Source organism: Rana temporaria, chromosome 2, assembly GCF_905171775.1.
Source record: "Rana temporaria chromosome 2, aRanTem1.1, whole genome shotgun sequence".
NCBI lineage: Eukaryota > Metazoa > Chordata > Amphibia > Anura > Ranidae > Rana > Rana temporaria.
Genome location: NC_053490.1, coordinates 457530766 through 457551917, shown reverse-complemented (window position 1 = coordinate 457551917; position 21152 = coordinate 457530766). Strand labels below are relative to the sequence as shown.

Below are 21152 nucleotides of genomic sequence, written 5' to 3'. Positions count from 1 at the left end.
AGGCACTTCCTGTTACAGGGTGACAACGCTCCCTCCCAATAGTGCTCTGGGGTTGTCACACAGGTCTCACTCTGAGAGATTACAAGTGGCCATTTCAACATTATAAAAACACCCAGACTGGAGGGCAGAGACAAGAAAGTGGCTGCAAAGAGCAGCAGGAGATCCGCAGCAAAGAATGAATGAAGCCAGTATTATATAACACAGCAGCCATGGATACTAAAGGTCAGCCTATAGGAGTCTACGGACACGCCCATCAGCGAAGCACACCCCGCCCATGACTCAGCACCCCTAGGAGGGCAGATCCCGCTAATGTCCTCAGGTGATCCCAGTTCGGACCCGACTTCCCACACCGGCATGCTCACCCGCCCCTCCCCCTCGTACCTGCGCTCATGGTCTATTCCTCAGTCTATAGAAGCGGTGCCGCGGCAGATCCTGTACGAATGAACCGGCAACTCTCACACTCCACTCTCCGCTTCCGGGGCAGGCACAGCGTGTGAACAACCGGGGGCGGTGCCAACCTAACCACGTGACCGGCTCGTCTGCGCTGGAAGAGAAGTGAAAGGAAAACTGTGCAGCGAGGAAGGAGAGGGGCAGGCTGCTAGGCAGGAGAGGGCGGGGCTCACGGCGCTCTGTGAGTGGCAGGCTACTACGCAGGAGAGGGCGGGGCGAGCCTGCTAAACAAGAGAGTTTGCACTGCAGTGTGTATCAGGGTGTGGGGGGAGGGGTGACTCTGGTTGGACTCTGGCATTGTTCCAGGGCTCTATTTTTGCTTGTGAAAGGTGTGGCACAGTTATCGTTTGTACGATTTACTTCCTGTGATAATTCTTGCTACAATCCCCTTTTTATCCAAAATCCTTGAACGTCTGGTCTGCAACCGACTGAGCGACCACCTCACTGAGGATAACCTTCTTCATCCCCTTCAGTCTAGAATAAGGATGAGCTCCGGCGTGTTCGCACAGTCCACGTGCAGAGCCCGCCAGGAAGTCGGCACTGCGCTGCGCTTATCACAGGCAGGGAGACATTTCCGGATCTCTGCAGCCGAGCATCGGGACAATGTCTCCCTGCCTGTGATTAGCGCGTGCCGAATTCCTGGCGGGCTCTGCACATGGACTGTGCGAACACACCGGAGCTCATCCTTAGTCTGGAATACACCACAGAAACCGCCCTCCTAAAACTCACAAAATGTCTGCCAACAGCTGAATCCAATGGACACAATTCTGTACTCCTGGACCACTCTGCTGCCTTACACACAGTGTACCTCCTCCTCGAAAACCCCCCTCAAGTCTTTGGTCTCCGGTATGCCTCACTGGTTCTCATCCCATCCGTCCTCGTCCCAGCCAGCCAGCGTCCGTCCTCGTCCCAGCCAGCGAGCGTCCGTCCTCGTCCCAGCCAGCGAGCGTCCGTCCTCGTCCCAGCCAGCGAGCGTCCGTCCTCGTCCCAGCCAGCGAGCGTCCGTCCTCGTCCCAGCCAGCGAGCGTCCGTCCTCGTCCCAGCCAGCGAGCGTCCGTCCTCGTCCCAGCCAGCGAGCGTCCGTCCTCGTCCCAGCCAGCGAGCGTCCGTCCTCGTCCCAGCCAGCGAGCGTCCGTCCTCGTCCCAGCCAGCGAGCGTCCGTCCTCGTCCCAGCCAGCGAGCGTCCGTCCTCGTCCCAGCCATCCCAGCGTCCCGTACAATTCTACCTCCTCCTCCCCCCTTTCTTTGTCGGGGTCACTAGGGTTGGTGTCACCTGTAGGGTTGCCACCTTTTCTGAAAGCCAAATCCAACACTTTTAGTGGCACACAACAATATTTCTTTTGTAGTATACAAAGCAATAATGAAGAAGCCCAAACATCAGAATAGACCATTATCACAGAGTCGAGTCTAGAAAGAAGAAGTTTTACTATGCAAAGTTAAAACAACAAGGGCAGAAGATTTAATAGATGGAAAGATGAAAAAAATGACTGAAGTTCCGCTTTAAAATTCTTTTGTTTATGCACTTCAGTTACTAAACATTGATATTTAAGCAAATACAAGAATATGTAATAGAATGTTATTGTTTTAATTGAATAAAAGTATTTTAGTAGTTTTCCCAACTATGTATGATTAACTAATTTAACTAAAATTGGTTCTGATATCGCCGTTTTACTAACCTGACAGCTTATTATTCTTAATAGGAAATCTTCATTTTGTTTGCAAATAACAAAGATTCCAACTACCAGCAAGAAGAAGTCCTTAGGCCCCTTTCAGACGTGCGGACCGTATGTCCGCTTTTTCATCCATCCGTTTGTGGATGAAAAAGGGACATACATTGGTCCCTATGTGATTGCAGATGTCAGCGGATAAACATCTGCTGACACCCGTAATCACCCGCCTCCGCAAAGATCCGATTTTGCGAACGGAAGAAAACCCACGGTCCGTGTTCATCCGATCCCCCATAGGGGAGAGTGGAGAAAAGCCGTCGGCTCAGCAGGGATTTACGGAGCGATCCCCGCTGCATATGGTCACGGTGAGGGTGTCCATGTCTCCAGGGACCACTTTTCCCACTCTCTCCTCCTACCGGATAGTAGGTGGATGGTGAGGAGGAGCCAGATTTGCGCTGCTGCTGGCATCTTCCTCAATGGGGGCTAAGTTCAGAGAAACTTCTCTGGCCGCAGTACAGGCTTCGGTGTCCCTGAGGCTCTACTGCACATGTCCAGAAGCAAAACAAGAGCCGCGCCTTTTGGGCAAGATGGAGGACGGATCAATTCCTGCAAGTCACCACAGGGGGTGAGTGACTTGGCTGATGGGGGTAGTGATTCTGGGGTGGCCCTTTATTCACTCTTCCCCAGGGGTAGCCCATGGGTAACAGGGGTTTCTTGTTGTTTATTTTCAGAAACTGAATGCCCTGCCCAGGAGACTACCAGTAAATCTAGGGGCAAGTCTTCTAGTAAATCAAAGCGCTGTGGGAACTGTGGTGATAAACTCCCACAGGACCATACGAAACCCTTCTGTTTTAAATTAATTTATAAGTTAGCAGGTAGGGAGGCAGCGCAGGCTATGTAAGAGTGCAGTGCTTTACAGACTGAAATGCTCGCTACTCTACAGTCCTTCAAAGCCACGGTGGCAAACAAGGATTTAGCCACCCTAGGTACAGAAGATTCCCCTTCATTGGTTGGGACCCAAACTAGTGTTACAGATGGGTCTCAGGGGCCATCTTTGGCCTACTCGGATGAAGAGTTAGAATCCCCGGGTCAATCATCTCAGGAAGAGGGGGAAGATTCTGACCAGAGTAGTCTGGGGGATACTGGTGGCCACCTCTTTTCTGCGGAGGATATAGAAGATCTCCTTTAAAGTGATTTATACTTCTGAGGACATCCAGCTGCCGCCCACACAGATCTCGGTACAAGATAAATTGTACAAGGGACTTGGTAAAGCACAAACCTAATCCTTTCCTGTACATCAATCTCTTAAAGATATTATCTTAAGAGAATGGAAGGAGCCAGAGCGTAGGTTGTTGAGACTTAAAACCTGGACGCGTAGGTGCCCCTTCAAAGCTGAGGAAGAAGATGGATTCTTCAAAGTTCCACGTCTGGATGCTTCATTAGCTCAAGTATCCAAACACTTGGATCTATCCTTCGAAGATTCCGTTAACATTTGGGATCCAATAGACAAAAAATCCGAAACTCTGCTGCGCAGGGCCTGGGATGCCAATGCATCTGCTATGGGCCCTGCATTGGCTTCCGCATGCGTCGCTAGAAATGCGGACGCTTGGGTCCGCAGACTAATGGACCACGTAGCACAGGACAGTAAATCCAAAGAAGTGCTAGACTCCCTCGAAGTGGTGGGGAAAGCAGGGACCTATTTAGCAGATGCGGCAGTGGAAACAGTCAGAACTACTGCCAAGTCAGCAGCTCTTTTAAAGTCTGCAAGAGGAGCCCTTTGGGTAAAGACATGGTCGGAGATTTCACATCCAAGTCTCGCCTTTGCGGGATTCCCGCTCTTTGGTTCTGATTTGGAGCAGGTACTGTCTCGTTCCACAGAGCAGGGAACTTTTTTCCTTCTAAGTCCAAAAAAGATAAAGGGAAGACATTTTTCCGAGGCCCCCAAAGAAAGTGGGGATTCGGTAAAGGCAAGGAAAAAGGCGGGATCCTTTTTTCCGGAGCTACTACTTCCAACAAAGACTCCAAATGACGCCAGCATAAAAGTTGACAGAAGGCTCTCGTGGTTCGTTCATCAGTAGGAGAATATCACTCAGTCCTTGCATTCTAAATTTAATAAAGGAAGGGTACAAGTTAGAATTCTTGTCTCCCCCTTCACCAAACTTTATCTTGACCCATCTCCCCAAAGACCCATTAAAAGCAGGGGGATTATTGGAGAGTGTCCGAGAACTAGCGGAACAGCAGGTCATCATTCCTGTCCCAGTAGATCAAATCGGCCAGGGATTTTATTCCCACATATTTGTGGTACCAAAACCATCCGGAAGATTCCGGCTGATTATAAATCTATGAAAATTAAACCAATTCCTGGTTTACAAAAAGTTCAGGATGGAGAGCATCTACACGGTCAGAAGACACCTCCAGGAGGGAGTCTTTATGGCAACGTTGGACATAAAGGATGCTTACCTGCATGTTCCCATTTCCCCGAAACATCAGAAGTTCCTGAGGTGTTCAGTGTAGACGAGGCAGGGCGTTCGACACTGGCAGTTCAAGGCTCTCCCCTTCGGCCTAGCGGCCAGTCCAAGAATTTTTACAAAAGTTCTGGCCGAGGTGGTATCATTCCTACCACCTCCAGGGGATAGCCTTGATCCCATACTTGGACGACATGTTGATTTTCAGTCCGGCCTTGGAACATCTCCAGGCAGACCAAGACAAGGTGCTGTCCACACTAGAATATCTGGGGTGGCTAATCCGCAAAGATCCCGCACAATCCAAGGTGTTTCTAGGGTACCGGGTAGACTCTGCTCTGCTTGGTACCAGAGAGGTCTCTCTAAGGACCATGATGAGAGTGCTGGGACTCATGTCATCCTGCATCCCAGCGGTTCACTGGGCCCAATTCCATTCCCGGAAACTCCAGAGATTCCTTCTCTGGACATAAGTGTCCCTTTCAGAAGAGGCAAGGAACTCCCTAGACTGGTGGCTTAGCACAGACAACCTGTCAGAAGGGCGGTCCTGGACCCAACAGAATTCATTGATTTTAACTACAGAAGTTATCCAGGTCAAAAGGATACCTGATTCTGATCGCACCCTGGTGGCCGAAGCGAGCATGGTTCCCCACACTGATATGGTGGACGATGGCTCCTCCGTTGCATCTCCCATCCAGATGCAATTTCCTCCCCCAGGGACCAGTGTTACATCCCGATCCAGGTTTTCTTTCCCTGACGGCATGGTGTTTGAGAGGGAGATTCTTAGGCTTAGGGGATGCTCGGAAAAGGTGATTGACACTCTTGCAGAGTAGGAAGCCAGTCACAAGAAGAATATATGCTATAGTTTGGAAAGTCTTCCCTCGCTGGGCCCAGCCTAGAGAAGGTTCTCTCCAAATAATCCCTATGGTCCTGGATTTCCTCCAAGAAGGAGTTGACCAGGGCTTAGCAGTAAGCATGCTAAGGGTCCAGGTGGCAGCCTTGTCAGTATTTTTTGACCAAAGGCTGGCCCTGAACCCACTGATAAAAAGGTTTTTGACAGCCAAGGAAAGGGTAACCCCGATGAAGACAATCAGGTTCCCACCTTAAGATTTATCCCTGGTATTGGATGCTCTTAACAATGGAGCCCTTTGAGCAGGTGGCTCAGATTTCTGTTAAAATGTCACTTTCACTTAAGATGGCCTTTCTTCTAGCAATCACGACAGCCAGAAGGGTTAGTGACTTACAAGCTCTGACTATAAAAAGAGCCTTTTTTGTTGCTTCTAAATCTAGAGGATAGGGTAATCCTCAGGCAGGATCCTTTATATTTGCCAAAAGTGACCTCTGAATTCCACAGGTCACAGTAGATTGTCCTCCCCTCCTTTTGTCAGAACCCAAAGAATGACAAAGAGGCAAGGTTTCATTTATTAGATGTTAGGTGTCTTCTAGCCTATTTAGAGTGAGTGAGTTCAGGAGATCAAATCATTTGTTAATTTCTCCGGTCAAAAGAAAGGGCTTCAAGCCTCTAAGCCTACGATAGCCAGGTGGATTAAACAGACTATCGCAGTAGCTTATGAACAGTCAGGAAAACCTGTTCCAGCCCACATTAAAGCTCACTCAACTAGATCTCTGGCGACCTCCTGGACAGAGAGGGCTGGTGCTTCGATTGATCAAATCTGCAGAGCAGCAACTTGGACGAGCCAAAATACTTTTCTGAGGCACTACAGAGTGTAGCTGTTGTCCCCTCAGGACTTGGCATTCGGCAGGAAGGTCCTACAGGCGGTGATCCCACCCTAAGGTAGGCCTGAACTTCTTGCTCATCGTCTCAGGTGTGCCGTCCTGGAAGATGGCTGGAGAAAAGTACCAGTTACACTTACCGGTAATGAATTTTCTAGGAAATCTTCCAGGACGGCAGGCCTACTTCCCACCCTTAATTGTTGGTGATGTTTGTGTTCACAGAAGGTACCCTCTGACACCGGTGTGGGTCTATACTTTGTCATAACTGAGGGACAGAGGGAAGGGTGGGGCCTTTTAAACTCTGTTGATTGGGTTTCCTGTCAGGTGGAGCCCATCATCTCAGGTGTGCCGTCCTGGAAGATCTCCTAGAAAATCCGTTACCGGTAAGTGTAACTGGTACTTTTCATATGCATCATGGCAGGGCCTGTTAGCGGGCATCCACTCACCTGTTGCCGCCACGTTCCTCACCTTGGTGTGTCATTGCCACATCACCTGCAGTCCCATTAAAGTGAATGTGACTTTCGGTGAGTCAACAGCGGGTCAGAGGAGGAGCTGCTGTGGGACAGAGATGACAGTTGCTTTTTAAAAAAATATGATTTAAATCAAGTCGATTTGTGATAGTCAACAGTGATCACATGGTACCTGGGCCATTCACAGCACCTTGCACCATGTGATAGCTGTGGGCCAATCACAGCAGAACAATAGTAAACAATGGGGTTTATTTACTAAAGCTGCAGAGTGCAAAATCAAATGAATAAAAACCAATCCGCTTCCGACCTCAGCTTGTTTAATTAAGCTAAAAAAAAAAAAAAAAAAACCCTGATTGGTTTCTATGCAGAATATTTTGCACTATCCAGCTATAGTAAAGAAGTAAAGAAACCCCAATGAGTCACGAATGGCTTTCATTCATGACTCATTGGGGTTTCTTTACTAAAGCTGGATAGTGCAAACTATTCTGCATAAAAACCAATAAGCTTCTGTTTTTTTTTTTTTTTTTATCAATACTAGGCATTTGCATGGGTATCGGTACTAAGTATCTTTTACTTTTTGCTATAATAAATAAAAAAGTTTTTTTTTCTCAGTTTAGGCCGACATGTATTCTTCCACATATTTTTGGTAAGAAAAAAAAAAAAAAAAAAAAAAAATCACAATAAGCATATATTGATTGGTTTGCGCAAAAGTTATAGCGTCTACAAAATAGAGGATAGAATTATGGCATTTTTATTAAAAGTAATGTCGGCGATCTGCGATTTTTAATCGGGACTGCGACATTATGGCGGACACATCGAAAACTTGACACATTTTTAGGGACCAATGGCATTTTTACAGCGATCGGTGCTATAAAAATGCGCCGATTACTGTAAAAATGTCACTGGCAGGGAAGGGGGTCAACACTAGGGGGCGATCAAGGGGTTAATTGTGTTCCCTCTGCATGTTCTGACTAAAACGGAGGATGGGACTTACTAGGGGAAATGACAGATCGCATGGGAAATGACAGATCGCATGTTCATACAAAGTATGAACAGACGATCAGTCATTTCTCCCGCGAGAAAACCAGGATCTGTGTGTTTACACACACACACACACAGATCCCGGTTCTCGCTGTGTCAAGGAGCGATCGCGGGTGCCTGGCGGTCATCTCGCCGCCGAGAACTCGCATTGGCTCCGTGGGCGAGCAGCGCACGCGCCCCTAGTGGCCAGAGGACGAAGCAACGTAACATAACGTTGTTTCGCCCAGCCGAGTCATGCTGCTGCAGTAAAACTGTGGCGGCTGGTCAGCAAGTGGTTAAAGTGTTATAGCCAGACACAGCCAGGCAACTAGTATTTTTCATATGTCTGGTCAGAGATAGGTGGACCAGGGGTTGGTGGGTAAGAGGGGTAAAAGAGCACCTCAGCCGTCCATGTGAAGGTGGCATCAGGCCCGTCGCTACAGGACAGGCAAAACAAACAATTGCTTGGGGCCCCGAGCTGGCCTGGGGCCCCCAACTCCCCCTTCCCAGGCTGTAGCGTGGCCGAGCTCCTCTTCCTTCCTCCTGGAGTCCTGTCGGTCCTGACAGGAAGTGCACACTGAGAGCTCACGTCCTTTTAGTCCGGCTGGGAACACAGGAAACTGAATCTCCTGTACCACGCGGTCCCCGGCCTGGCCACTATCTGATAGGGGACTGGGGACCCATAATGATAAAACACCGGACTGACAGGAGGAAGAGGAGCTCGGCCACGCTACAGCGGCAGTCTACAGGGAAGAAAGGGAGGTGAGAATAGAAAAACATATCGACTAGGGGGGGGGGGCTCAGTAAGAACATGGGTGTAAAAAATGTGTAGCGCCATCGTTGGCTTTGCGTGCAAGTGGGGTGCTTAGGGGGCCCCCAAAATTCCTTCAAACAGCCCTGGTGGGACTGGTAGGGCTATGACACCCTGAAGGTTTTGGAGATGACAGGTAGCAGTCCTCTCCAGACATGGAATTGGTGCAGTCACCTCAGCCAAGGTGAGGCGGGAAGGGCTACCAGACCCTGAAACGACACCCATGTTCAGGTTAGTGTCATTGGTCCCAGTCTCAGCTGGATGTGCAGGGTTTGAATGCCCTGAAGGTGTTGAAGAAACCTCCATCAGGTTGGAGGTGCCGATAGTCCCAGCCTTAGCCAAGGCAGGACAGGCAGGGCTACGACACCCTGAGGAGTTTGGAGATGACTGATGGTAAAATTCATCATCATTATTTTTGCATAGGCAATGTGTGAAGCAGTTTCCCATTGTAGAAAATGTCATAAACTCAAGCAAAACAAGGAGCAGAAAAAGACTGCCCAATGACATAGCAGCACAGCATGAACATGGCGAGAGTGGTGCAAGCGAGTTGCTGAGAGGAGACAGGCGATGATATCAGTAATTCCGCGGCAGTGCATCTCCGATCAGCAGGAGGGCTCTGTGATTGGCCCTCCTGATCACATGATAGCGGGCTGGTGATTAGCGAGTATGAATTGTTTTTTACACACTGATCACCAATGGAAAAAAAAAAGTTTTAAAAACTGTCGTTTTTTCTGGAGCAGTGATTTTAATGATGCTTAAAGTGAAAAAAATAAATAAATGAAAAATTCCTTTAAATATCGTACCTGCTGGGTGTCTATAGTATGCCTGTGAGGTGGCACGTGTTTAGAACTGTCCCTGCACAAAATGAGATTACTATAAGAAAAAGGTAATTTAAAACTGCTTGCGGCTTTAATGTAATGTCTGGTTCCTGCAATATGGATGAAAATCATTGAGAAAAATAGCATGGGTTTCCCCCCACTCCCCCCCGGGTCATTACAAGCCCCTTTGGCCCTATATACTTTGAACAGCATTATACAGGCTGTGCAAACAAGACAGGCACTGTAGCTTTGTTGTCAAGTAGAATCGGTTTGTAATTTTGAACTGGTACTTTTTTAAAGTGTAGCTCCAGTCATAAAATCTATTTTTAAGCTTTTCTGAAAACATAGAGAAGGGTTATCACCCCTGTTAACATTTGTTTTGCTGTCTGTGTGCATCTGTTCAGAAGATTGCAATTCACTTTCTGTCCCAATGACAAATGATCTTTTGAAAATTTGGGTTTTGTAGTGAAACAAGGATTGGTGATAAAGCATCAGTGGATAGGAGACACCTCTTACAGAAGAAAATTTCCCTTCCTAGGGGTAGATTTCCTCTCACTTACTGTTGTCTCCTTCCGTTTGCAAGTTGGATATTTTAAAGTAGGGGCCTGCCGTATATACTCTGCAGAAATTTGGGCCCTAGGTGTTGGTGTTGCCACAACACTGTAAGCCCTCACAGTTAGTCTTGGTGGGCGCTGGAACGCCCTGCTGTGTGAACTATTATATCAAGAATTGTAATTACATGCCATTGTTGAACAGTGGTAGAAAAATTGGGCCTTTGGTGCTGGCGCTGGTGCCACAATTCTGCAAGCCCTCACAGTTACTTTTGGTGGGCACAGGAATGGGCCCTGCTGTGAAATATTAGATCAAGAATTGTAATTACATGCCCCTGTTGAACAGGGGCTGAAAAATTGGGCCTTTGTTGTTGTTGGTGGTGGTGCTGGTGCCACAACACTGCAACCCCTCACAGATACTCTAGTTGGAGCTCAAGAATGAGCCTGCTGCAAAGTATTGCATCAAAAATTGGGGCAGAAAAATTGGGCCTTAGCCACTGGTGGCGGTGCCCAGAACCAAAAATGTTCTTACAAGCTATCAGCATGATCATTGAGGAGGAAGAGCATAGTCACTCAGCATCAGCATAGGCAGTCTTGAAGGGATCTGACATTTCAAAAAGAATTACTCAGTTACATCAGCATCAGGTGCTTGGTAGCTGGTGGTGATCCAAGCCCGATTCATTTTTATGAAGGTCAGTCGATCGACCGAGTCGGTGGAGAGGCGCACCCTGTGATCGGTTACAAAGCCTCCAGCAGCGCTGAATGTGCGTTCTGAAAGAACGCTGGATGCAGGACAAGCCAGTAGCTCAATTGCGTACTGTGCAAGCTCTGGCCAGTGATCCATCCTCAAGACCCAGTAAGCCAGAGGATTTTCGGTGGGAAAGGTGTTCAAGTCTGATCTTGCCCCTAGGTATTCCCGCACCATGTAAAACAAACACTGGCGATGGTTGCTGGAACCGGTCATACCTTGGGGCTGCGGACTAAAAAATTGTCTGAACGCATCAGTCAGACGGCCACCTTCTCCACTGCTCCTTCTGTGACTGACCGAAGCCTCAGCAACAGGTTGTCCAGGACCTGGATTTTGTAACCCCCTAGTCTCTGGGAACGCGTTGCACAGACCTTTCTGCGAGGCCTCCCGAAGAGGTTTCATCTTCTGCTCCTTGCTCCCTCTGTGCCGGTAAGATAAGGTCCGCAACCTTATTCTTGTAACGTGGATCAAGGAGAGTTGCCCAGCCAGTAATGATCCCTCTCCTTGATAGCACGAATACGAGAATCCTTCCGCAGGCTTTGCAGGATCAGGGAGGCCATACAACGTAGGTTTGCTGAGGCATTCGGTGCGGAGTCCTCTGTGTCACTGAGGACGACAGGATCCGCAGCCACCTCATCCCAGCCACGTACAAGTCCATGGGTTCCTTGGGACTGTAATTGATCCCTTAAAGACTGCTGCTGATGCTGAGTGCTAGGCTCCACCTTCATGCTGACACAATCCTCCTCCTCCTCCTCCTCCTCCTCTGTGATAGGCGGGCAAGCAGGAACACTGTCTGAATAAAGGGGGCCTTGAGAGGTAAGGAAGTCCTCCTCTTCCTCCCTCTGTTCTGCCTCAAGGGCCCTGTCCCTTATTCCAAGCAGCGTGTGCTCCAACATGTGAATAAGAGGGACAGTCTCACTGATGCATGCACTGTCACTGCTCACCATCCTCGTGGCCTCCTCAAATGGTGACAGGACAGTGCATGCATCCCTGATCATGGCCCACTGGCGTGGGGGAAAAAAACCAAGCTCCCTTGACCCAGTTCTGCTGCCATATTGGCACATATACTCATTGATGGCCCTCTGCTGCGTGTGCAGCTGCTGCAGCATGGCCAACGTAGAGTTCCACCTGGTGGGCATGTCACAGATTAGACGGTTCTTGGGCAGGTTGTATTCCCTTTGGAGGTCTGCCAGCCGAGCACTGGCATTATATGACCGTCGGAAATGCACAGACTTTCCTGGCCTGCTTCAGGACATCCTGTAACCCCGGGTACCTGCCCAAGAACCGCTGCACCACCAAATTAAGGACATGAGCAAAACAGGGCACATGGGTCAGTTGTCCCTGTCGCAGGGCGGAGAGGAGGTTGGTGCCATTGTCGCAAACCACCATTTCTGGCTTAAGCTGGCGTGGCGTCAACCACCTCTGAGCCTGCCCCTAGAGAGCTGACAGAACCTCTGGCCCAGTGTGGCTCCTGTCCCCCAAGCACACCAGCTCAAGCACCGCATGACATCTCTTTGCCTGCGTAGCCCCTTGAACGCCTACGGAGCACCGCTGGTTCTGAGGACACATCAGCACAGGAAGAGGCCACAGAGGAAGAAGAGGAGGGGGTGGAGAAGAGAGGTGTGTCACAACCAGTAGTAGCATTTTGGAGGCGTGGTGGCGGAACAACCTCCAACACTACTGTACCTTGTCCTGCGTCCTTCCCAGCTGCCAGCAGAGTGTCACGACACGCCTATCTGGGTTCTAAATGTGTGGATCACAACTGCGGAGGCTTCTCAGGTTTGAACCCAGGTTTCACTCTCAATCAGTGTAGAGAGTTAGGGTTCAGTCATCACAGCCTCAGAGGAGTGATTGACACTTATTCCTTCATAAGCGTCACAAGGCTAGTAAGGGCTATGAGCGTGCATGAAAGGCTTCCTGAAACACTTGGTATGGATAACAGAGATCAGAGGTATGTGAGAACTAGTCAGCTGGCATGAGAGATTTCCAGAAATACAAGGAAAGACAAGCACAGATCACAGGCATGTGGAAACTACTGTGCAGGCATGTGAGGTTTTCACATTACTTGGTAATGATAGTACAGTTCTTAGGCATTCAAGGACTACTAGGCAGGTTATCCAGGCTGTGTACTTGCGGTTCAGGTGGTGGCTGACTGACGGTGCTGAAGGTCCTGGTGGTCCAGATCAGGGATGGCCTGTAGCAGGGTGCTGGCTGTGGAGGGATGGCCTGTAGAGGAGTGCCGGTTGTGGTGGTGGCTGCGGATTCGCAGATGACAGCTGGCATCCTTAACAAAATAGAGGAACGCCTAGCTGTCTGTCCTGGGCGTTCAAATAGAGCGCCGGGTAGGAGGGGGAGGAGCCGCAACTAACGCAGTTGCACTTCCGCGTTCCAGAGTGGAACGCACAGGCCGTGCACCGGAAGTGACGCTCACGGTGCCCAGAACGGACCGCAGCTGCCAGGACAAGATGCAGCTGCGCCTGTTCTAATTGTGAGTAACGGCGTCGTTACACAGAGCCACTCAATGCGCCGAACGGTTCGACGAACGGTCGAACATACGATGTTCGACTCGAACATGGGTTCGACTCGAACACGAAGCTCATCCCTAGTTCACATGTAATAGGGTTCTAACTTAGCCAGTATCTAACCAGCCTGGTCAGTAAAAGTGTGTGTCAGAAAATTGCTGGTCTATTGCTCAGCTGCCTGTCAGTCTTCTGACAAGCCACATCGGCATGCTTGCCTCTCTGACTTACCCTGCTATACGATCAGGAGGCCCATCATCAGTAGTACCTGTAATGCTTCATCAGTGGCATATTAAAGTCTGTTACCAGGCATCCACATCCTCAAAGGGTGCCCAGCCCGTTGAGAGACATAGGACACATAGGCTTGGCCTTGGGTGCAATGAATTAATGCAGTGATGCTTGGATGGCTCAGTCTTATACTGGCCACGTCAACACCACTTAGCTTGACAAAATTCTATCTGAAGGCCACAACCCTGGAGGCCTTACCAACCTCCCTTTTAACACATTTGTGTAGCATTACCCTCTTGGTCTATTCTCTCACCTAAATGTCCTTTACCTTTCTCCATTTGTCATCCAGACCACAACTTCACCAGTACTCCCATGGACACATTCCCATTTACACTGTAACATGTTGACAGGTCACAACCTTGGGAGCTGTTGCTGTACCAACCTCACTTTCAATTAATTTGTATGGCATCAATGAAATCGCCCTTGTGGTCCTTTCCCTCATTGGTTCTCCCTTTACCTTGCAGACCACAACCAAATTCTCTCTTCTTTGCCCCTAACACCTGTACACTGCAGTGACAAGCAGACCGCAACCAAATTCTCTCTCCTCCCCCTGTAAGATTTTTATACTAGTGCGACAGATATTATACAGTAGAGGAAGAAACACATTACCCTTTGGAAATGCTTGCAAGATGATCATCCAGTCATAGTGTAACATCTCAACCAACTGCACCCATTTCATTACAATATGAGACACAAAGGTCCTGCAGCGATTGTTGCAACTAGAACCTACTCTCCAATGAACATTTGGGGTTTTCATGCTTCAAATCAATCAGGCTGCACTGGAGTATTGAACTCATGATTGTTCATTTTACCGTTTTACCCACTGAGCCACTACTGATTGTGTCACCTCCCAAAAATAGTGCCTTTTGACTTAGTTTTCAAACCACAAACGAATAGACTCAAAACATCCTACTTGCCGATTAGCAGCATTTGGTGCAGATCTACAGTCAGTCATTACATATGAATTACAGTCTATTGACTTACGATACCGAGTATTCATACAAATGCTCGGATATCCAAAACCAATCCCTTTTGCGTTGAGATTTGAGCCTATACAAAATGAATGGGCTCAAATTGCACAAATAATCACATTTGATTTGAGTAGGAATGGGGTGCGATTATAAAGCCTTGATTTTAAAGGTAAAAAATAACAACCATATTATACTTACATGCTCTGTGCAGTGGTTTTGCACAGATCAGCCCAGATCCACCTCTTCTCGGGTCCCTCTTCTGTGCCCCCACAGCAAGCAGCTTGCTATGGGGGCACCCAAGCTGAGTCACAGCTCCCCGTGTCCATTCAGACATGGAGCCACGCCCTGCCCGGCCCCCTTTCTCTTCTCATTGGCTGACTGACTTTGACAGCAGCGGGAGTCTGTGGTGCTGCACAATGCATTACAGGAGAAGTCCAGCCTGAGCTTGTTTGGCTGGGCTTCTCCTATGTGTCACAGGAGTGCAATTTGTTTTGCACTCCTGTGACCCATTTTAAGTCCGCTCTCTGCTGACGTCACCAATATCAGTCCAGGCACCGTGTCATTCCGACTCTGGGAGTCTGAATCTGTCAGGTGCCTGGACTGATAGCCGTCTCAGCGAGCCGCTGAGGTGGCCACTCCCCGCCCCTCCACAGCTCAGCGCTCCAGTGGGAGCCGAGAGAACCGAGTCATTGGCGATGTTTGATCACTCCGTTCTCAGTGCAGAGGCGTGGGGGGACCGATGTTGCATCCACCTACAAAAGGGTGAACCGCTGCAGGTGGTGTACTGAAGAAAACACCCTCCTCAAAGTGGAAGCCAGGTGCAGGCTCAGCACGATCAATATTGATCGTGCACATCATAGCCATGACTAAGCAACAATGATATTGTGAAACCGTACTCGTTAATTGTTTGTCCTGCTTCTGTTGTCACATGAACGTTGACTTTTCATTATAATAAAGGCTTTTATTGGAATGCGTCTGTCCAGAATCCATTTCTTCAATGCTGCATCCAGCTAGGTAAGTACGATTATGGGAAAAAACGGATTCCCATACTTCTCTTTCAAGATAAAAAACCTTCTGCCTTTACAACCACTTTTAGCCTGGGATCACACAGGAGTTGTGCAGCAAACCGCATACAATTCAGGCAGGAATCGCACCGCATTCCTGTTCAAATCGCATGCGATTCTTCGCACCGCAAAGGTATTGGTACTCAGTATTGCGAGTAGTTAAAAAAAAAAAAAAAACTGCATCGTTTCAATCCTACTTACAACCCTTATAAAGAAGATCCTCCGCAGATATACGGTTGTGAAGGAAAATACATGACTAAGCAGGTGTGGATCCATTGTATTTGAAGAATCTTGGTGCCTCTGTTTTTTCATGAATGTTCTAGAAACAAACCTGATAAAGCAACATATTTTTTGGAAAAAATAATTAAAAGTGGGAGTGTGCTTGTTTAGGGTTTCCAAAAAAAGTCTGAGAATGTACGAGTTTTTTTTTTTTGTCATGAAACTTTACAGTGGGATTATAAAGGCAATGTAAACCAGAAGAGAACGCAGCAACACTAAAATCCACTTAGGGAATAAACGTCTTTGCTTCCCAGAAATCCATACATGGAAAAGACAGAACATGTGTCTCACGTTGGAATGATACCCACAAATAGGACTGCCTGGTATATCTAAGTGAAGCCTTGAAGGACAGGCTGACATGAAAGGATACTCTAAGAAAAAAAAATCCTTAAAGTACTAAAATCTTGTATGAGGTTAACATACCAAAACAATTTTAAAAGTAATTCTCAATATTTTTATCCTGCAGCTTCCAATAAAATAATATCTACTGGTCTTGACACATTTTCTTTGTAGAGGCATATCCCTTATAGAGTGACAATGCTCTGCCAATGTCTCCCAATTGTTCTGCTGGTTGTCACTCTTTCACACACCACTCTCTCTAAGGGCTCATTCACACCAGAACGTTCCATGCGTGTTTCCCAAACCATGTTCAAAATGCACTGGACATACAATCTGCTGCAGGCATCAATCTATTTCTAACGACACCCCAAATGCAGATTGCGAACGCAGTGCGTTTGCCTGCTGTGGATCGCATGGTACTCCAGTATCATGCAATTTGGTGTAGTGCATGCACCTTTATCTTGTGTGATAAAGTACAATTTCAGCCCATTCAAATGAAGAAGCTGGAAAAAATAAAATAAATCACACTGGACTGAGTCGCACAGGAATCGCACAGCAGCACAGACCACGTTCCTGTGCGATTCGGGTGCAAACCGGCCCTCAAAACCAGACAGTAGTGCGATTGCTCTGAAATCTGTGTTCTTAGAAAACTGGAACCATCAAGTTCCAAAGCAGACAGTGGCAACCTTGCTTTAGGCTGGGTTCACACCAGTCCGGTGTGAATTCCAGCTCCGGTTTCTCTGCAAAGAGAAAAAGCAGCTGTTCAGCGGTTCCTCTCCGTTGTAGCTGCAGATCAGCTGACCTGGGGAGGTGCAGTGAGGAGGGGGAAGAGAATTTGTGTTCAGATGCGTTCCCTTAGAAGATTATGTCCCTGCAATTCGCACCGCAATGCCAGGAAAAACGCACACGTTTTTTGGACAATGCTGAGTGGGAATGCAACGCACATATATGAGCCAGATTCAAACGAATAGATTTTTTAAATATTCTGCTAATTGGATGCAGTGTAAACCGCATCCAATTCGCATAGGTGTGAACCCAGCCTAAATGTATGCATAACTATCAAGAGTCCCGATGGAACCACCTTTTTCAGGCATTCCTGGACTGAGATGACCCCCAGACTATCTTAGGCCTTGTTCACACAGGCGTACTTAACCAATTGCCGACAAGCGCACGACAATATACGTCGGCACAATGGCGCGGCTGTGCAAATGGGCGAACAGGTACGTCCATGGGCGTCCGCTCCATAGGGCAATTGACCCCCCCTGGAAATCGATAAGAGGTTGAATAGTTTTGAGGCTGCGGGCTGTATGTCACACAGGCACAGCGAGCAGAGTGAAGCCACCCCCTCTCCAGTGTTTATGTGTACACAGGGGGAGGGAACCTGCTGTGCCTGTTCCGTGGTGATGGCTGATCTGAGGTACTGAATGGGATGGGGGGAGGGGGGTCCGTCTGTGCTGAAGGGGGGTTTGTGTTGAATGGGGGGTCCGTCTGTGCTGAAGGGGGGTCTGTGCTGAAGGGGGGGTCCATCTGTACTGAAGGGGGGTCTGTGCTGAAGGGGAGGTCCATCTGTGCTGAAGGGGGGTCTGTACATTCTCTAGGCTATATTTATATGGGCATGGAGTGAAGATGAATTATCTCAAGAGCTATTTCACACTGCAAGCTGGCCGCGTTATCGGTAAAGCGCCGCTAAAATGTGACGCTTTACCATCGTTTTAGCTGCGCTATTCGGCCGCTAGTGGGGCACGTTTAATCCCCGCTAGCGTTTGAAGAAAGGGTTAAATGTGACTGTGTATCGCCGCTGCCAAAGCGCCCCTCCCTGAAAAAATTTCAGCGGACGCCCATGGGTACGTCCCATTTAAATCGCAGGTTAGTGGGCGCATTTAACCCCTTCCCTGCCAGTGTCATTTACACAGTAATCCCTGCATAAAGGACAATGGTCCCAAAATAGTGTCAAAATTGTCCGATATGTCAAATCGCAGATAGCTACCATTACTAATAAAATAAAAAATGCTATAAATCTATCCCCCCCATTTTGTAGACGCTATAACTTTTGCGCAAACCAATCATTATACGAAAATATGTAGAAGAATACATATAGGCCTAAATTGAGAAATATATATATATATATATATATATATATATATATATATATATATATATATATATATATATATATATATATATATATATATATATATATATATATATATATATATATATATATATATATATATATATATATATATATATAAAAATTTGGGGGGGGGATATTTAGTATAGCAAAAAGTAAAAAATATAGCTTTTTTGTTTTTTTTTCAAACTTGTCACTCTTTTTTGTTTAATAGCGCAAAATATAAAAACCACAGAGGTGATCAAATACCACCAAAAAAAAGCTCCATTTGTGGGGAAAAAAGGACATCAATTTTGTTTGGGTGAAACGGCGCACGATCGCGCAATTGTCAGTTAAAGCGAGAAGAGAGATGCGTGTTGATGCAAACAATATGTACATACATATTGTTTGCATCAACACGAATCTCATTTAAAGTCCCAACCCTTTATTTTTTCCTATTATCAGGGATGGAGGCATGTGTCTTCCACATGCCTCAAAGTCCCAAACCTAGTTCCATTTATATCAGCAGGGATGGAGATGTGTTTTTGATGCCTATACATTTACCTTTATGCGTTTTTTCCAGTGCTCTTCATTACTATACCAATCCTAGATGGAGGCGGCTGGTGACACACACACCCCTAGTCACCTGCTCTCCATCTACTCATTAGTACTTGTATGCCTCCATTGAGGAAACTATAAAAGTTTAGTTAGGACTACAGGAATGCAGAGAGCCTTGTCATGGCCTGTAGCTTATCCATATATTTGCAAATGTGTGCAACCAATCCTCTGCTTTTAACATACAAAGTTAGACAGTTGAATTCGGCCTGCAGTTTGGTTGGTAAGTTCGAGCCTGGTTATTACTAGGGTTGTCCAGATACCGATACCAGTATCGGTATCGGGACCGATACCGAGTATTTGCGGGAGTACTCGTACTCGCGCAAATACCCCCGATACCTAAATAGAATACTTTCCCCCGCTGCCGCCGCATCGAAAGCCGCCGCATCACAGCTTTCATTTGAATAGCTGTAGTGTTCCCGCGCGTATAGACACTCCCCCTTGCTTGGGATTGGATGGGTGATCGTGATCTGTCCAATTCCGAGCAAGGGGGAGTGTCTATACGCGCGGGCAAAACAGCTATTCAAATGAATGCTGTGATTTTCTCCATGCAGCGGCGGCGGCTTTCGGCGGCAAAGGTATGGGGGAAATGGCTGGAGGGACATGGCTGCATATGTGAGGGACATGGCTAGAGGGACATGGCTAGAGGGACATGGCTGCATATGTGAGGGACATGGCTAGAGGGACATGGCTGCATATGTGAGGGACATGGCTAGAGGGACATGGCTGCATATGTGAGGGACATGGCTAGAGGGACATGGCTGCATATGTGGGGGACATGGCTGCATATGTGGGGGACATGGCTGCATTTGGGGACACATTTAAAAAAAGTATCGGTATTCGGTATCGGCGACTACTTGAAAAAAAGTATCGGTACTTGTACTCGGTCCTAAAAAAGTGGTATCGGGACAACCCTAGTTATTACGTTATACAACTTTATTTATACATATTGTTTGCATCTCATTTAAAGTCCCAACCCTTTCTTTTTTCCCCAAATGCAAACAATGTGAATTTGAGGACACACACCTAGGTCCCATACCCACAAGGAGGTCTAATTGTCCGTGCAGCTGCTGCTTCCCAATTAACATGAATGGGACTTCCTGCAAGTGTAATGAACATTAATCAAACACACATTACCCCCCCCCCCTCCCCTAATGTTGTGACTTGCTCAAAGTTAGAGGTTGCACTTTGGTTAATTAGATAGATGGGACTGAATAAATGCTTCAAACTGCCTGCATCACATTGGTGGCATAAACCCAGACTAGGCTAAGTCACTTGCCTGAAGCCCACAGGCTACTTTTTAATAATTAAAAAGGTGAACTTACTGGAAAGTCCACTTTTAATTTATAACAAGGTTTAAAATGTAATATACCAAATATTTGAGAACTGCAAAAATCTCATTGAGTAGGCAATGTATGCATTTTTTTGTCAATACATTCAGTATATTTTGAGGCCTTGCTAAAAAAAAATAATAATAATACAAAAATAAATAATAAATGTAGCACTGAATGAATTGCCTCAAAGCAACTAGTCAAACCTGTATGCAAGGATGACAAACAAAGTTTAGAAGAGATTGATATGAGCCCATGCAATGAGTTATTTTAAAACCTTTGATTAAAGCAGCCCAAAAGTGGAGTGTGTACCAGTTCTGCAGCAACGTTGCTGTGCCTAGAAGTGTCCACCAGAGGGCTCTATAAACTCACACACCATGCAACTTGATCTAGGAGTACTAAACTTAGAAGGCATGCCAGCATATGCCATATTGTTTTCTTTTACTTAAAGTGGTTGTAAACCCTTATTTTTCACTTTTACCTACAGGTAAGCCTATAATACGGCTTACCTGTAGGTATAAAGAATATCTCCTAAACCTGTACGGTTTAGGAGATATTCCCCTCACAATGCACCGCTGATTGCAGCGGCGCATGCGCAGGGGGGGGGGGGGGGATCCACGGCGAATAGACCGGCAGCCGCTGGACCTTGCCGCGTTTAAATCTCCCGCGCGGGAGTGACGTCAGCGGCGATACCCGGAAGACACGCCGGAGCAAGATGACATCTCGCTCGGCGTGAACCAGGTAAGTGCTACACACCTCGTTGTGAGGTAAGTATTTCATAATCAGCTATTATGCGGTGCATACTAGCTGATTATGCCTTTTGCCTTGCAGGTTTAAAAAATTGTATATGCGGTTTACAACCGCTTTAACTTTTTTTTTTTTTAATTTTTTTTTTTTTTTATTTATAA

The 21152-nt window shown here is 47.3% G+C and overlaps 1 protein-coding gene across 1 annotated transcript in view; it reads right to left on the bottom strand.

Annotated features, from left to right (window-relative positions):
• The window catches only part of BLMH (bleomycin hydrolase), a 64576-nt gene extending 64053 nt beyond the window's left edge, over window positions 1-523 (bottom strand). The window contains exon 1 of the mRNA XM_040338568.1: window positions 382-523. Coding sequence (XP_040194502.1) covers window positions 382-391 — 10 coding nt within the window. The 5' untranslated portion in view covers window positions 392-523. The remainder of the gene's footprint in view (window positions 1-381) is intronic.
• Window positions 524-21152: the final 20629 nt, after the last annotated feature.